The sequence below is a fragment of the Erpetoichthys calabaricus genome, chromosome 8 (genome assembly GCF_900747795.2).
Source record: "Erpetoichthys calabaricus chromosome 8, fErpCal1.3, whole genome shotgun sequence".
NCBI lineage: Eukaryota > Metazoa > Chordata > Cladistia > Polypteriformes > Polypteridae > Erpetoichthys > Erpetoichthys calabaricus.
In genome coordinates, this window is record NC_041401.2 from 69,952,688 (window position 1) to 69,969,852 (window position 17,165).

At 40.0% G+C, this 17,165-nt stretch overlaps 1 protein-coding gene across 2 annotated transcripts in view; it reads right to left on the reverse strand.

Moving 5' to 3' along the window:
• LOC114655624 (aldehyde dehydrogenase family 3 member A2-like) overlaps positions 1–17,165 on the reverse strand; it is a 76,349-nt gene that overhangs the window by 20,033 nt on the left and 39,151 nt on the right. For both annotated transcript variants that reach the window (XM_028806749.2, XM_051931341.1), the window contains exons 5-7: positions 15,872–16,080; positions 15,480–15,597; positions 2,433–2,574 (exon numbers count right to left, since the gene is read on the reverse strand). In XM_028806749.2, the coding sequence (XP_028662582.2) occupies positions 2,433–2,574; positions 15,480–15,597; positions 15,872–16,080 (469 nt within the window). The remainder of the gene's footprint in view (positions 1–2,432; positions 2,575–15,479; positions 15,598–15,871; positions 16,081–17,165) is intronic.

Genomic DNA, 17,165 nt, shown 5'->3' on the forward strand with positions numbered 1-17,165 from the left:
ACAGTATTAAAAGACAGTCAAAAATTAACGTAATTTACCTTCGTTCCCGCGTGTGACTCGTGCTGTAAATGTCTTCCTTGTTTTTAGTTCACGTGATTACGTAGGAGGCGTGATGACGCGATACGTGACTCCGCCTCCTCCATTACAGTGTATGGACAAAAAATATGTTCCAGTTATGACCATTACGCTTTGAATTTCGAAATGAAACCTGCCTAACTTTTGTAAGTAAGCTGTAAGGAATGAGCCTGCCAAATTTCAGCCTTCCACCTACACGGGAAGTTGGAGAATTAGTGATGAGTGAGTCAGTGAGTGAGTCAGTCAGTGAGGGCTTTGCCTTTTATTATTATAGATGAACAATGTTGTATTGTAGTTATGCAGTATGAGTATTAAGCATTAAATATTGTAGTTGTAGTTGTTTTGCATTTTTTGTTTTTGCTAAGCAGGCTTTAGTCCTGTGACTGTCGTATGACACTGTATCATTGACTGTCAATAGTTAGTGTTGTTATGATATGACTACAAAGAATGATTTATTTTATAAAGTCGACTTCAGATAAAAGAAGTTTACACTTTATGCCTGTGGCTATGCTATTATAATTTGGGTGGACAAATCAGGCCGCATCAGGGGTCCGCGAATATCGTATGGCTTGTAAAGGGGTCCCAGGACTGAAAAAGTTTGAGAACCACTGTTCTAAATGAGCCGATTAAGACAAGCCAGCAAGCAGCCAGCTATTCCATCCTCCACCGTCGCAGAACGTTCAGTAAGTTTTCCCAGCTCATGCCTTGTTTGATTATCTGGGAGTGACTGAACTGCTAGAGTTTTACAGGGGAAATAATAGATCGTTATTTGGAACACACGCATTTCATGTGTGTTCCGTTTCTACAGTAATCTGTGTAAACACATTGTTAAAACAGAAACTTTTTCATATTTTAGTAATAAATGTTACAAAATGTGGCATAAACTATAGCATTTGTGAAGCCTGACGTCCAAACATCAAATAAACACTTTCACAAAAGATTCAACGATGCTACAACATCTTCCGTGGCGTAGCAGTAAGATTTGCTGACTTAGCGCTACAGCAGCCTTGCCGTGCATTACAGGCCCGAGTTCGATTCCCCGCTGGGGGAGGAAGTGTGTTTTTTTTTCTGATTTTCTGATTGGTACTATTCGCGTCGTCATAAAATTATTTCTTCAAAACGTCACATATATTTGTCTCTTTCTTTTTTTAAAATGTGCGTTGATCACCACCAGCATGTTGTAGCACACAGCAACTGGAACTGCATGTTCTTGCGCGCACTGAATGTGCGCACTGAATAAGACAGCGCTATATGCAATCATCAGATTCAAATGTTAACAATTTATAGTTCTCACACACGCAAGGATCGTCTTTCTTACATTTACAACGTGTGTACCTGTTACAATGTATTCACTTCTCTCTATGCTGTGGTTTCTATTACACACCTGAAAGAATGACAATATATGTGAAAACATCATCGCACTAATGCAACATTATTTGAAAACGAACAGCGTCGGATCGTTTGTGAATTTATGCTGGAACTGGAAATTCTCTGATGTGGAATCAGTACTGTACGGTTGTGGGCGTGGGTGTGAATGGTGGACATAACTGGGAATTACTGTGAATGTGTGTGGTGTTTTGAGATAATGAATAGAGTTGCGAATTACAGGTGCTTGCTCAGTGTAATAGAAACCATAGCACAGAGAGGTGTGTACACTGCAACAAGTACACATGTAAATGTAGGAAGGGCGCTCCTTGGGTGAGCTATAGCGCATCTTTATGTGAAAACAGCAGATGGGGAGTGTCTGATGATGGCATAAAGTGCTGAAGTTAATACTCTTTACTATGCTTTCCACTGCATGTCCTGGAGTACAAAAGAAACAGCATACAGCAACGTGTGGGGACTGGCAAGATTGGGGGAAAAAAACACGCGGTCGTATGTATCGTGATACACTGCAGAGCTATAGCGCGTCTTTATGTGAAAACAGCAGTGTCAGATGGGGTAGGAAGAATGAAAAGTGAATAAAAAAAAACAAAAACAAAGCTAACCTTTACAAATATCATAAATTACACCGGCTGTTACAGACTGAAATCAAATGTATCTTTTTATTCTAAAATAGTAAAAATAAGAGCAGTTCACTTCTCAAAAGGGAATCGTGCAGGATCGAATTCGTGACCTCTTGATTCCCAGTCAGCAACTGATACTGTTGCACCACTGCAGCAGTCGTAGTAAATGAGTGTCAATGTCGCACACTTCAGGGATTCTAGTGTTAAAAAACAGTTTTTCTCTCATTTATTGCAACTGTATGAACTTGATCAACTGACATTTGTAGAGATTACTAGCTTATTTACATTCACAATAGCATAATTATTGGAAGTGGAAATATTTGTTTTAGCAGGGGTATATAAAACACTTACCAATATAACAGAGGGCTTCATCGCACTCCCCTCCAAATGCAAGTTTGGCCCCTTCTAAGAGTGATGAGAGCCTTTTAAAATGCTTCTGATTGATAATACGACCATAGTCTATAGATTTCTTTGGGTCTTCACCATAGAACTCCTAAGAAAGAAGGGCAAAACAATGTTTCTGTTAATATTTCCCATAAGACTCACTCATGGGCATCTTACTTCAGTCAAAGTAAAGAAAGTTGTTTTCTATATTCATCAAAAATATAATCAATTCAGCAGCACAAGCCAAATCATCACCAATACATTTTATCTTCATACTTCTGGTAAAGGTTTCTTGCAATTTTGAATTGGCCAAATAATTGCCTACCCTATATAAACTAGTCCTACAAAAGTTTTAGAACATAAAATATCTCACACACAAAGCAGAGACTTAAAATGTAAGCAACATGTGTAACATTGAAAATACAGGACACAGACTGATCCAGTAAACTCTACTGCTTCCAGTTTTGTGTCACTGACTATACACATTAAATTGCTGCATTGGTTAATTTAAATTATATACAATTTTATGTGTCTTAAAATGCAGCCTTTGTTTAAACTTATTGTTCCTTTTGTCATATAAAGTGCATCCGGAAAGTATTCACAGCGCATCACTTTTTCCACATTTTGTTATGTTATAGCCTTATTCCAAAATGGATTAAATTCATTTTTTTCCTCAGAATTCTACACACAACACCCCATAATGACAACGTAAAAAAAGTTTACTTGAGGTTTTTGCAAATTTATTTTATTAAAAATAAAAAAACTGAGCAATCACATGTACATAAGTATTCACAGCCTTTGCCATGTAGCTCAAAATTGAGCTCAGGTGCATCCTGTTTCCCCTGATCATCCTTGAGATGTTTCTGCAGCTTAATTGGAGTCCACCTGTGGTAAATTCAGTTGATTGGACATGATTTGGAAAGGCACACACCTGTCTATATAAGGTCCCACAGTTAGATAGATAGATAGATAGATAGATAGATAGATAGATAGATAGATAGATAGATAGATAGATAGATAGATAGATAGATACTTTATTAATCCCAATGGGAAATTCACATTCTCCAGCAGCAGCATACTGATACAATAAATAATATTAAATTAAAGATTGGTAATAATAATAATGCAGGTGAAAAACAGACAATAACTTTGTATAATGTTAAATGTTAACGTTTACTCCCCCGGGTGGAATTGAAGAGTCGCATAGTTTGGGGGAGGAACAATCTCCTCAATCTGTCAGTGGAGCAGGACAGTGACAGCAGTCTGTCGCTGAAGCTGCTCTTCTGTCTGGAGATGATAATATTTAGTGGATGCAGTGGATTCTCCATAATTGATAGGAGCCTGCTGAGCGCCCTTTGCTCTGCCACAGATGTTAAACTGTCCAGCTCCATGCCAACAATAGACCCTGCCTTCCTCACCAGTTTGTCCAGGCGTTAAGCGTCTTTCCTCTTAATGCTGCCTCCCCAGCACACCACAGTGTAGAAGAGGGCGCTCGCCACAACTGTCTGATAGAACATCTGCAGCATCTTATTGCAGATGTTGAAGGACGCCAGCCTTCTAAGGAAGTATAGTCGGCTCTGTCCTTTCTTGCACAGCGCATCAGTATTGGCAGTCCAGTCTAATTTATCATCCAGCTGCACTCCCAGATATTTATAGGTCTGCACCATCAGCACACAGTCATCTCTGATGATCACGGGGTCTATGAGGGGTCTGGGCTCCTAAAATCCACCACCAGCTCCTTGGTTTTGCTGGTGTTCAGTTGTAGGTGGTTTGAGTCGCACCATTTAACAAAGTCATTGATTAGGTCCCTACATTCCTCCTCCAGCCCATTCCTGATGCAGCCCACGATAGCAGTGTCATCAGCGAACGTTTGCACATGGCAGGACTCCGAGTTGTATTGGAAGTCCGATGTATATAGGCTGAACAGGACCGGAGAAAGTACAGTCCCTTGTGGCGCTCCTGTGTTGCTGACCACAATGTCAGACGTGCAGTTCCCAAGACGCATATACTGAGGTCTGTCTTTAAGATAGTCCACGATCCATGCCACCAAGTATGAATCTACTCCCATCTCTGTCAGCTTGTCCCTAAGGAGCAGAGGTTGGATTGTGTTGAAGGCGCTAGAGAAGTCTAGAAACATAATTCTTACAGCACCACTGCCTCTGTCCAAGTGAGAGAGGGATCGGTGTAGCATATAGATGATGGCATCCTCCGCTCCCACCTTCTCCTGATATGCAAACTGCAGAGGGTCAAGGGCGTGTTGAACCTGTGGCCTAAGGTGATGAAGCAGCAGCCTCTCCATGGTCTTCATCACATGTGACGTCAGAGCAACAGGCCGGAAGTCATTCAGCTCACTAGGACGTGATACCTTTGGGACTGGGGTGATACAAGATGTTTTCCAAAGTCTCGGGACTCTCCCCTGTTCCAGGCTCGGGTTGAAGATGCGCTGTAGAGGACCCCCCAGCTCCGATGCACAGACCTTCAGCAGTCATGGCGATACTCCATCTGGACCCGCTGCTTTGCTGGCACGAAGTCTCCTCAGCTCTCTGCTCACCTGCGCTGCTGTAATTGTGGGTGGAGATGTCTCTCCTATGCTGGTATCAGCAGAAGGATGTGTGGAGGGTGCAGTACTCCGAGGTGAGAGTGAGAGTGGGTTAGGGTGGTCAAACCTGTTGAAGAAGTTGTTCATTTGGTTTGCTCTCTTCACGTCTCTCTCGATGGTGGTACCCCGCTTTGAGCTGCAGCCAGTGATGATCTTCATCCCATCCCACACTTCCTTCATGCTGTTATTCTGCAACTTCTGCTCCAGCTTTCTCCTGTACTGCTCCTTCGCCACCCTGAGCTGGACTCGGAGTTCCTTCTGCACGCGCTTGACCTCATGCTGATCACCATCTTTAAAAGCCCTTTTCTTCTGGTTCAAAAGGCCCTTGATGTCACTTGTAATCCATGGCTTGTTGTTAGCATAGCAGCGTACAGTTCTTACTGGAACTACAATGTCCATACAGATGTTGATGTAGTCAGTAGTGCAGTCAACAACTTCCTCAATGTTCTCACTATGAGATCCCTGCAGGATATCCCAGTCTGTAGCTCCAAAACATTCTCTCAGAGTATTCTCAGCCTCCAGGGTCCACTTCCTGAATGATCGTGTGGTTACAGGTAGGACTCTCACTTTTGGTTTATAGTGAGGCTGAAGCAGAACCAGGTTATGATCTGCTTTCCCAAGCGCAGGCAGCGGGGTGGCGCTGTATACGTCTTTAACGTTTGCATACAGTAAATCAATAGTCTTGTTTCCCCGGGTGTTACAGTCCACATACTGGGAGAATGCAGGTAATGTTTTGTCCAGCGTCACATGGTTAAAGTCTCCAGCGATTAGCACAAGCGCCTCTGGGTGCTGCGTTTGTAATTTAGCAACAGCAGAATGGATGATGTCACTCGCTGACTCCATGTCCGCCCGAGGAGGAATGTATACAATAACAACAATGACGTGTCCAAATTCTCTGGGCAAGTAATAGGGACGTAAACTTACGGCCAACAGTTCGATGTCCCTGCAGCAAGTGGAGATTTTGACATTAACATGTCCAGAGTTACACCACTGTGTATTAACACAGAGAGCGAGTCCTCCTCCTCTGTGCTTCCCACAGGTACTTGCATCTCTGTCCGCTCTAACTGTGCTAAACCCGGGTAGTTCCACGTTAGCATCTGGGATGGTGTTAGTTAGCCAAGTTTCGCAAAAACACAACAAACTGCATTCTTTGTAGGTTCTGACATTTTTCACCAGCGCAGCCAGTTCGTCGATCTTATTTGAGATTGAGTTCACATTCCCCAGAATCACAGAAGGCACCGAAGGCTTAAAACGCCACTTTCTCGCAAGCCGCTTCATTTTTAGCTTAGTGCCCGCTCTGCTGCCACGATACCGCCTTCTTACCTTGTCGGGTAAATAGGGAACCACACCGGCACTGGCATTTGTTCTCAGCGCTCGAAGTTGAGTACTTGAATAGGCGAGTCTTGGCGTATAAAAATCCATGCCCATGTTGTAAAAGTAAGTGTGTCCAGTGAACAAATCCACATAAAATAAAGTGATAGGAGTGATCAATAAATAAAAATAGAAAAATAAAAGTAGAAAAGTACACATACACATACAGTCATACACGGAGCTGCCGAAAAGGCTGCCACTCTCGGCGGCGCCGGATGTATTGACAGTTGACAGTTCATGTCAGAGCACAAACCAAGCATGAAGTCAAAGGAATTGTCTGTAGACCTCCGAGACAGGATTGTCTCGAGGCACAAATCTGGGGAGGGTTACAGAAAAATTTCTGCTGCTTTGAAGGTCCCAATGAGCACAGTGGCCTCCATCATCCATAAGTGGAAGAAGTTCGAAACCACCAGGACTCTTCCTAGAGCCAGCCGGCCATCTAAACTGAGCAATCGGGGGAGAAGGGCCTTAGTCAGGGAGGTGACCAAGAACCCGATGGTCACTCTGTCAGAGCTCCAGAGGTCCTCTGTGGAGAGAGGAGAACCTTCCAGAAGGACAACCATCTCTGCAGCAATCCACCAATCAGGCTTGTATGGTAGAGTGGCCAGACGGAAACCACTCCTTAGTAAAAGGCACATGGCATCCCGCCTGGAGTTTGCCAAAAGGCACCTGAAGGACTCTCAGACCATGAGAAAGAAAATTCTCTGGTCTGATGAGACAAAGATTAAACTCTTTGGTATGAATGCCAGGCGTCACGTTTGGAGGAAACCAGGCACTGCTCATCACCAGGCCAATACCATCCCTACAGTGAAGCATGGTGGTGGCAGCATCATGCTGTGGGGATGTTGATCAGCGGCAGGGACTGGGAGACTAGTCAGGATAAAAGGAAATATGACTGTAGCAATGTACAGAGACATCCTCGATGAAAACCAGCTCCAGAGCGCTCTTGACCTCAGACTGGGGCGACGGTTCATCTTTCAGCAGGACAACGACCCTAAGCACACAGCCAAGATATCAAAGGAGTGGCTTCAGGACAACTCTGTGAATGTCCTTGAGTGGCCCAGCCAGAGCCCAGACTTGAATCCGATTGAACATCTCTGGAGAGATCTTAAAATGGCTGTGCACCAATGCTTCCCATCCAACCTGATGGAGCTTGAGACTATTATTATATGATCAATTGCATGCAAGAGTTCGCAACCTAGCATCTTAATCTTTCATGGTCTCCAGTATAACAAACAACAACATAAACATATTGTTTTTGAAGCTCAACCTTTACCTTCAAAAAAATCACCACTCTCATTTGCTTTCTTCTCCTCCATTCATACCTCAGCCGCATCAGTAAAGACACACGCCATTCATGCAACCATTTTCTGAAGCAGCTTTTTTCTAGTATTAAGCCAAAAAAATAAATAAAATAAAACCGTGGTCAGGTCCACCAGAGGGCACTCTCACATGAAGATGGGTATTTATGCACACTAGAGAAATTTAATGCGGAAAATGAAGATTACCACCATCCAACTCTCACAAAAGGCAAAAACCACCTGTAAATATTTTTTTCACATCTATCTCTCTCTGTCCAGTGCTCTTCCCACATTTGCCACATGAAGACAGCATCCACTTTTCTTTCCAGAGCCTGAAAGCAAACTGCATTGCATCAATGTGTCTAAGGACTCTATCTGAGCTGGCCATTTACCTTTGTATTTTAAAACTTTTCTGAAACCTCCACTTTCAAAAATGTAAATTCAGAGCTCTGTATTTTCTTACAACAGTATCACAGCTTTTCTCTTCATTTAGCAATTTTGCTTCTCCCATCTGTTTCTAAACCCAGTAGAACTGAATACATTTCTTAAGTGATTTAAACCTGTCCCATTTCATCTGTATTTAGATATCTGCTTCACAGTCCTTGACACTCTCCACTTTCCTTGCTCATCATTACACTCAGGTGAAGAACTGCTTTTCTAGCATTTAGCTGTGTCATTATTCCACCACCACCACTGTGTTGTTAATGTTCTTTTCAAAACACAATATTTTTATTGCATTCTGCACACCATAGGTATTTTAGTGCATGGGCTTGAAGCACAGAACTTCTTGTTATATGGCAAAAGCAAGTCACTACTCCTAACTTGTGCCACCTCAACTAAAAACATTTATAATGGCAAACAGGCTCATCCCCATGGCCCAGAAAGATCCACTCATCCTAAATGCATTTTCTGTAAGAAACAATGAAGCAAGTTCAAAGAAGATGTAGTGATGTAAAAGATAAGCTGCAGGAAGTTGGAATTCAAGTTTTAGCACCCAAAGACTTGAATAACACTGTCAGGAGCATGAAAAATGAACATAATTTTTAATCTTTAAATAGACATTATTTTATTTTATTTAATTTAAAGGTGAAATGCTGAATGTAGAAAGTGGTGCAGATCCAGCAGTGGTAGCAAAGTTGACATGTGGACAAAAGAGGTTCTGGGAGCTATCCTCTTATCTTGAAAACTTTAGAAACACTTCTGTCATTAAATTAATTACACAGTGACCAGTTACATAATAGCAAATGTTGCTGATAATGAGATGTGGCAAATGAAGAACAATAAGTAGAATGATCAGATAGGTGTAAGGAATTTCTCTGAAGAATACAAACAAGTACAGAGTTGAAAAGACAAGATGGGTACTGAGGTCATCAGGAGAGTAAATAAGAACAATGTGGCAGGAGTTATTTGAACATTTGTATGGTAAGAAAGTATTAAGTGAACAGCTGCATTGCTACAAATGCCATGGAAAGAAGAGGACTCACTTGTACAGAAGACCCAAAGTGCAAAGTGGAGAAAGAGACAGAGAAATTAGGAGACAACTTGCCAATATATGTAAACTCTAATGACAGCTATTAAAACTATTTTTAACTGTTTATTATAACTTGAGAGGAAAGCTAGCATGACGAAAGAAGCAAACTCTATTACAATGTATATACCGTACATAAAAAGTACTTTTGTTATCAGCATCAACTGCATTATGAAAAGGAAAAAGTAACAGGGTTACTGGCAACTAACTGTTCGGGACTAGACTATAGCGCACAACAAAAGATGAATTTTGAGCTCTGGAAAGAAAATTTGATGTAAATGTTTAAAATTGGGAAAGCACATTCATACTACTTCATTATATCTTGCAAAAACCACAAGAGGGGATTTAATGAAAGGCAATCACCCACACGGCTGGTGATAGAACGGACAATTGGTTCATTAAAAGGTAGATGGCTGGGTTTGTAATTTTTGGGTGGCTCACTGCTATACAGCCCCACAAAGGTTTGCCTCATTGTGATGGTTTGTGTAGTACTACTCAAAACAGTGCACAAACATGGACTGTCTCTGTCACCCGGGTTAAGCCATGAGGAATGCATGGCTGACCTGGACCCTGTAATTCAGGACATAAATGCAATGGCAATTCAAAGACGGTTGGATGTTGCATGTTGAATATAAACAGACTTGAATGTACTGTATTGCAACATTGACAGTAACTTGACAAAATGATTTTGTTTTTACAAGTTCAATATGAAAATTCTTAATATTTCACACTTTTGCACATACAGCCTGCGTCAAATAGTGTTGTGTTTCGGTCTGGGCACTGCATGATGACACATTGATATTGCTCTCTCCACTCAGCTGCTGTCACTTGCTCCCACTCTTGGATTTTTTTCCTTTTATTTGTGACTCCAACATAGACCAGTATAAACAATATTTTTTGGTTCTTAACTTTAATTAGTAATACCTCAAGTTCACATTCACTTAAGTTTAACTTTCTGTGTTCTTCCATGATTTGTAGTACAGATGTTAGTCAGGAATAATGTCAAAATAGTATGGTGATTAGGTCATGAATTTATTAATATAAAAAAAAAAGGATTTTTTTCAGCCATGCACAGTTACTGATGGGGCTAGCTCATAGTTATACGATAACTTGAGATTTATAAAGGAACTTGGCGGGGTATGTTGTATATGTACGGATTAAGAGATCCATTTATTTTGTGTGTATGCCATTTTTGCCTTTTTGGGTGTAAGCAAAATTTTCATATGGAATCTAAGCAAGGTTTTATACACGAGGCCTCTGACCTTTATCTACTGTCATACGTGGACTCCTGAGGATCATCTTTTGGACTGTGAGGATGCTTGTAATACTACTGCAGGGCGAGACAGGGTGCTGTCAATAACAGTATCACATACTTTTCCATCCACAGTGCCAAAACAATGCTCAATGAGGATAAATGAGACATAGCCAGAACATCAAGAGAAGCCCTGCCCCTTCCAGTCGGGTCATATAAATTCAGACATCCCCAGAAAGAATGGTTGCATTTGGGACCCAGACTCTTTATATGAAGAACACCCCTGACTTACTTGATTAAGCCTTTTCATTACAGATGCCCTGTTGGCCTTACAGGCACTTATCACACTTTTTTCCTCCCTGTTGTTGCACCCCTGAGCGCCTGATTAAGTTCTGTTTTTGGTCTCTGACATTAAACAGGGTGGCCTGAATGGTCCCCCAACTATTTCTGTAGACTTCTTGGGTCATTTGTTTCCAGACACTGCATACTATGCCAACTGAATGCAAAATTTATACTATACTGTATATACAGAAGGAAAAAAACCAAAGGCTATTCTCATGCTGAAGAATGAAGAAATATGTTTTGGCTACGTAGCCCTTATCAGCCTGCTGAAGGCTACATGGCCTAAACATTGTGTTTCAAACTCTTTCCCCCAGACCTTTCTCCCTCTGCAGATAAATGAAGCAACTCCTTCAGGTGTGTTTTTTTGATGTGGCTTACACCTTGCTAAAACAGTGCCTAGAATGGTGGAGTACCTCAGCAATTGTTGACTGACTCAGTTTCTCTCAAAATCATTATCAGTTAATTCTGGCCACTTGGCTGCTTCTCTGACCAATCCTTTCTCCTTCCGTAACTGTATTTTGGGGAGGACCTCTTCCTTGAATATTCTGGGCAGTTATATTTGTCCTCCATTTCTAGATAAGTTCTTTTACCAGTGTCCCTTAGGATTCTTTGTGTTTTTTGAAATCTTTTTTTATAATCCCTTACCTGACTTGTGTCTGTCAACAAGTCTGCTCCTCAATAATTGTTGAAGCTCATTTGTCTTCATGTTGCAGGTGTATTTCATTTTAAAATGACACACATATTGAACTTAAATGATTAAGTGCACCCAGTTGGATTCCCATTAACAGAATGTTGAAATTACAATGCCAACATGTTTAGGCTCTGCTTTTTACAGACAGTACACGCTAAGGGAGTGAACACTTTCAAAACTGGATTTTTTTATTCTGCTTTTTTAATTACTTCCCTTTTATAATAAATGTGATGATGACCATTCAAAATGGTAATTAATTATTTGTTAACCATATAAAAATATCCAGTTCAAATGTGCTGCAACTTTCAGTAGTAACACAGCTTAAATATTATAACCGTTACTGGAATGGCTTGTGCATGTGTAAAAATTTGCCATAAACATTAGGGGGCACAAAAATGATAGGCTACAACAGAAATAATAATCCAACAATAACAATTATAATAATAATCATTATATTAGCATAGCATAGGAGACAAAAACACAGCACAATAAATGTTCAACATGGCAAAAGGACTGCAACACTAGACTTTGAAGGCATTGCTAATGGTGGATTTCATTCTAGGTATAAGCATCTCTCAAATGGGCTTGTATTCGAACTTATGTTACAACTCAAATATTATCCTCCATTGTTTAGTACCATTTGTGACATGACTGATGACACTTTTCACATTTGCCTCTAGCACACTAAAATAAAGTTCCCTGTTGTTGGCCTCTTGAAAGTTGATGGAAAAACTCTGAAGTCATGCATTGATTGACTGGTGATGTTGAGTTCATTGCAAGAGTAGACTAGGACACAGTAATTAAGGAAGTATGGGTAACTGTTCAAAGATATTCATTATACTTTAATTTCATTCAGTTTGTTATTATATTAGCCTTTGTCATTTTATTTTAGCAATTTAAGTTTAACTTATAAATTTATGAGGATGGATGGTAGGGTTTTGTTGTCACCATCACTGTAATTCACCTGTTAGGCTAAATACAAAGCTACCTATTCAAATACTTGAAACAAGAGTGAAAATTAAATTACTATTTTATTAAAGTTTAAACTTGACCTTTTTAGAAAAATGTGAAAGGCAAAAAATGAAAAAAGCTGGTCAATACGACCCAATTGCTATGTGTTTTCTGAAATGCACATATTTTTCTTTGATAGCTTTGCCAAGTACTTCCTTTCTCATGCCCACAGGTTTCTATGTACAGATCTGCCATTGAAGATTCCACACAAGGCATATTTGAGCACTTGTAATTGTGAGCTGACAAACATGCAAATGGCCTGCACTGTAAATAATTTGTAGTCTAAGTGTAGCTGGTATTCAAGGTTGTCTATTAGGGCACATCTGCCCGCTTCTGCCTGATGCATGAACATTTTTCTTTGCACCAGGGATAAATAGGAACATTCGGTCTTCTTAAATAAAATGGATATACTGGATTGCTGTTGATGCTTTCTATATGTGCTTCAACTGAGAAATGAACTGATGTTTATACTAACCTGGCTTGTAGTGCTAAAGCGAACACACCTGTAATTACACATGGTTATATTTATATAGTTATATATTGAAACCTTCAAATTCTGGTAATTATTTTCATGTGCATCTTATAGTATTTCCTACTTTTCTAATGGATTAATCCTCCAGTGGCATCAGTCTATGCTTCTGCTGGATTTCTGCTGTGCTGCTGTTACTGCTCATTTGCGCCATCCCACCCCGTCCACCTCACCTTCTCCGCTGTGCTGCCCTGCTCAAGTGTCAGAAAAGTATTGGTTTTCTGCTATGCTGAAATACTTTCATGATAAACTCCAGCATATTAAACAGTTTGTCCAGAGCAAATGTTTGTAGACTGGAATGTCCTAAATGACACTGGTATTGTACAGCACTCAAAATAGTTATATTGTGAATCAGGTTGTCGCTGCCAAAACCGAACTGCGAATGGAAAGTTCACCAGCAGCATTTGTTCAGGAATACACCGTCCTACTCATGGTTTTGGAGTGTTAGTGTGCCAAATTTGTAGTAAACAAAAATAAACTGTGGTTACGGATCTGTGCACCACAAACTCTCATGAGCTAATATTGTATTGTTTAACCTAAGAGCTCTTAATGGCAAAGCATTGGTCCCATCAAAATTCATTCCAGACTCCAAATTTGATATGCTATGTTTAACAGAAACCAGGCAAAACCAAACAACTTTATATGTCTTGCAGAGGTGTCAGCATCCGGATACATTTACTTCACAGAGGCTCTCGGCACAAGACAAGGCAGAGGGGTCGCAGTAATTGTTAGATTCAAGTTAAACATCAAAAGAATCCATGGCCTTTCGAGTGTGTATGGCTCTGAATTCTGGTCTTTTCTTGTTGTTCTCTATCATCCCCCAAAATACAATGTGTCATTCTTGTCTGATCTGACAGAATTATTAACCCACCTAAGTTCCCTTTCCTAGACAGTCATTCCTCTTGGCAATTTCAACAGCCATATTGACATGTAAACTGAAAAAATTAATTTATGTCCTTGCTGGACTGTTCGGCCTATTTCTCACTTACCTTTTCTGTCAAAAGTCTTTGAGCGTGTTGTAGCCTCCCAACTGACCAATTACTTAACTTCTAATAGATTGATGGAACCCTTTCAGTCTGGCTTCACAGCACAAGCACAGATGTGAAACTGCTCTTCTTTGGGTAACTAATGATTTGCTTATAGCCACAGAATCTGGGCAAACTAAATCTTAATTTTCTTAGGCCTCAGTGCAGCATTTGATACTGTCAAACATGACATTCTACTGTCCAGAATGGAGAACATTCTGGGTATCTCTGGCTCTGCCCTCCAGTGGTTTAAGTACTATCTGACTGACAGGCAAGCGTTTGTTAGTCTCGGCAACAGCAAGTGCAGCTCAGCACCAGTCACAAAAGGAGCTGCTCATGGCACTGTTCTCAGTCCTCTGCTCTTCTGTATCTAAAAAGGGAAGATGCCATGGGTGGAAGTTGTTGGAAGCATGGACTTAATTAAACTCATGACAAGGAAAAAAAAAAGACAGCAGGAGACAGGAAGATAAACAGTATTAAGTCATGCAGTCTTGAGGATGACAGAGTGTAAGACTTTTGTGTTGTGATTTTAAGACTTTGGGAGTGACTGGGACCACTAAGAAGAGCTTTAGCAGGATGGCTCCAGGAGTTCCCAAGATCACTTATTATCTCATGTTTATGTTTACTAACAGGTTTACATTGTACTGGAAAATTTCTACTTGCTGTAGTACTACTACTACTACTAATGTCAGCGGTACAGGACCAAGGACAGGACAAAAAAAAACTGAATGCAACATACATACATTGAATATAGGAAAGAAACAATGCTGATTTTTGTTCATAATAAGTAGCATAAAGATGTAATATATAGAGAGAAAGTGCCTTATAGGAAAGTAGGTAATTTTTAGTTGACCAAGCCAGTTCAAGGATGACTGATGCATTTAATTCAACTTAACCCTTAAGCAGTTTTTTTCTGGGCAATGAAAAAAATTAAAACACAATTCAAAAGTACTGTGGCACCAAAATCTGCTAAGCACTCCCAAGAAAAGATTTAGACAGGTTATCCAATATGTGCTTCAAGAGACCCCATAACCAGGAATAAAAAAGCAGTTTTGCCAATGGTTATACACTGTTGAAGTGAGTTTATAGAGTTTTAAGTCTAGACATGAGAAAAGGAGGTTTGTACTGAGTAAATGCAGCAAGGCAAGGCAGTAAAAGAGATGCCTTGGGAAGACAGGGAGAAGGCAAATCTTTAAAACCTATCAAGGGCAGAACTGCACAGATCAGTAAAGAAATGTAACAATCCTCTGTGATTTACAGTGCAATGAAAAAGTATCTGCTTACAATATGATTATCTGCATTTTTGGATATTGGTCATATTAGATGGACTAGAGGCTCATTCTGAGAAAAAAAAAAATTCCAAACCTTCAATGCCATCTTAAGCTCTTCTACTATTTGACCTTGGAGGCTCTGGTCACACAGGATGTAGTCAGGAGCGATGCATGTCTGCCCACAATTTATAAACTTTCCCCAAGCAATTCGTCTGTAATAGAAGGACAGAAACACAGTCATAGTGAAAAGTGTTAACTAGATTTAAAAAAGAATCCATTAACTAAATAACAAAATGCAGTTTCCCACCAAATTTCTGAGCACTATTTAGTCCTACAAAAGCTCGGTTAAGGGTCTCCACTCAAGAGTTAAGAGAGCACACCAGATTCAAACAATACAGTTGCCTGCCTCTTGCAATTTGCAGTATCACACAATCATTTATAAACTCTTCACTCTGTATACAAGTTGACTTCAGCAAGTAACCTTACCGACAAGCAATGCGAAGGTCACAGTCTTTGTCAATATAACAAGGACTTTTTCCTCCAAGCTCCAGGGTGACAGGAGTGAGATTATGAGAGGCTGCCTCCATTACCAGTTTACCAACAGCACAGTTTCCTGTGTAGAATATGTGATCAAAACGCTGTTTCAGCAGCTCCTGAGTCTCAGGAACACCACCATTTACAACTGGATAAAGATCCTATGAGGGTAAAGAGAGGAGTAACAATCAGTTGCATAAGGTCTAAAAAATAAAAACAAAGCTGATGAAACATTGAACAGGCCCCTTATTTTCTTATTTCTCTTAACTAATTTAATTACACCATTATTACTAACAAAAATCAAGTTTAGGATTTAATGTTTCAGACAAAAACTTAGTTAATCAAAAGAATAACATTGATCTGCAGACCCTTAATACCTCTACATGGTGTAGTATAATAATCATATCACATTGTAATTAAATGTTTTTCTTTTGCATGTGAAAAAATGTAAAACACATTGTAACACACAAATAACCTTAGATTAGGACATGCAGATAAAAAAAATTGCAGGTAGAGGCTGATACTAGAATCTTTTTTAAATTGGGACATGAAATTACAGAGGAATATGCTCAGCACTTTTACACGTTCATCCACAAAATAAAGTAAGCACAAATCTCACCAGTTCACGTGATCATCTTCAAAATATTTGGTATATGAATTCTCTTGCCTATAATTGTAGTAAGTTGAATCCTGTATCAGCTCAGACACCCAGAAGCAAATTCAAACACTTATTACATTTCACTTTGAAGCGCCGTAGTAATTCTACCAGCCAACTGGTATTTCATTAATATCATACTAAAGACAGTGCTTATTGTGTCAGGATTAGTCTCAAGTTAGCATAACAACTCAAACTATGGCGGCATGCTCTCTCAATGTTTGTTGCTTCTACCACTACATACAATCATCCATTTTCTACTACAGAACTCAATCTCTGGAATGTAAATACTTTCCTTGAGCTTGTACTATGTTCTCAACATGTGCAAATAGCTCTAAAGTCTCCCTCTGTCTAATTTGTCATCACTTCATATCTTCAAAAACGTGTAGGTTTTTCACACTTGCGGTGTCAAAGGAGAAGATTCTTTGCACCATTTCTCATGCTCTTTACTATAATGTATGGCATTACCTTCACACTAAAACCAATGTTGCATTATGCAACTTCTAGTCATTGGGTAAGTCAGGCTTGTTGACTTCAGTTGCTAATCTCATCACAAGACCAAGTCAATTTACATGACTAAAAATTGCTGGG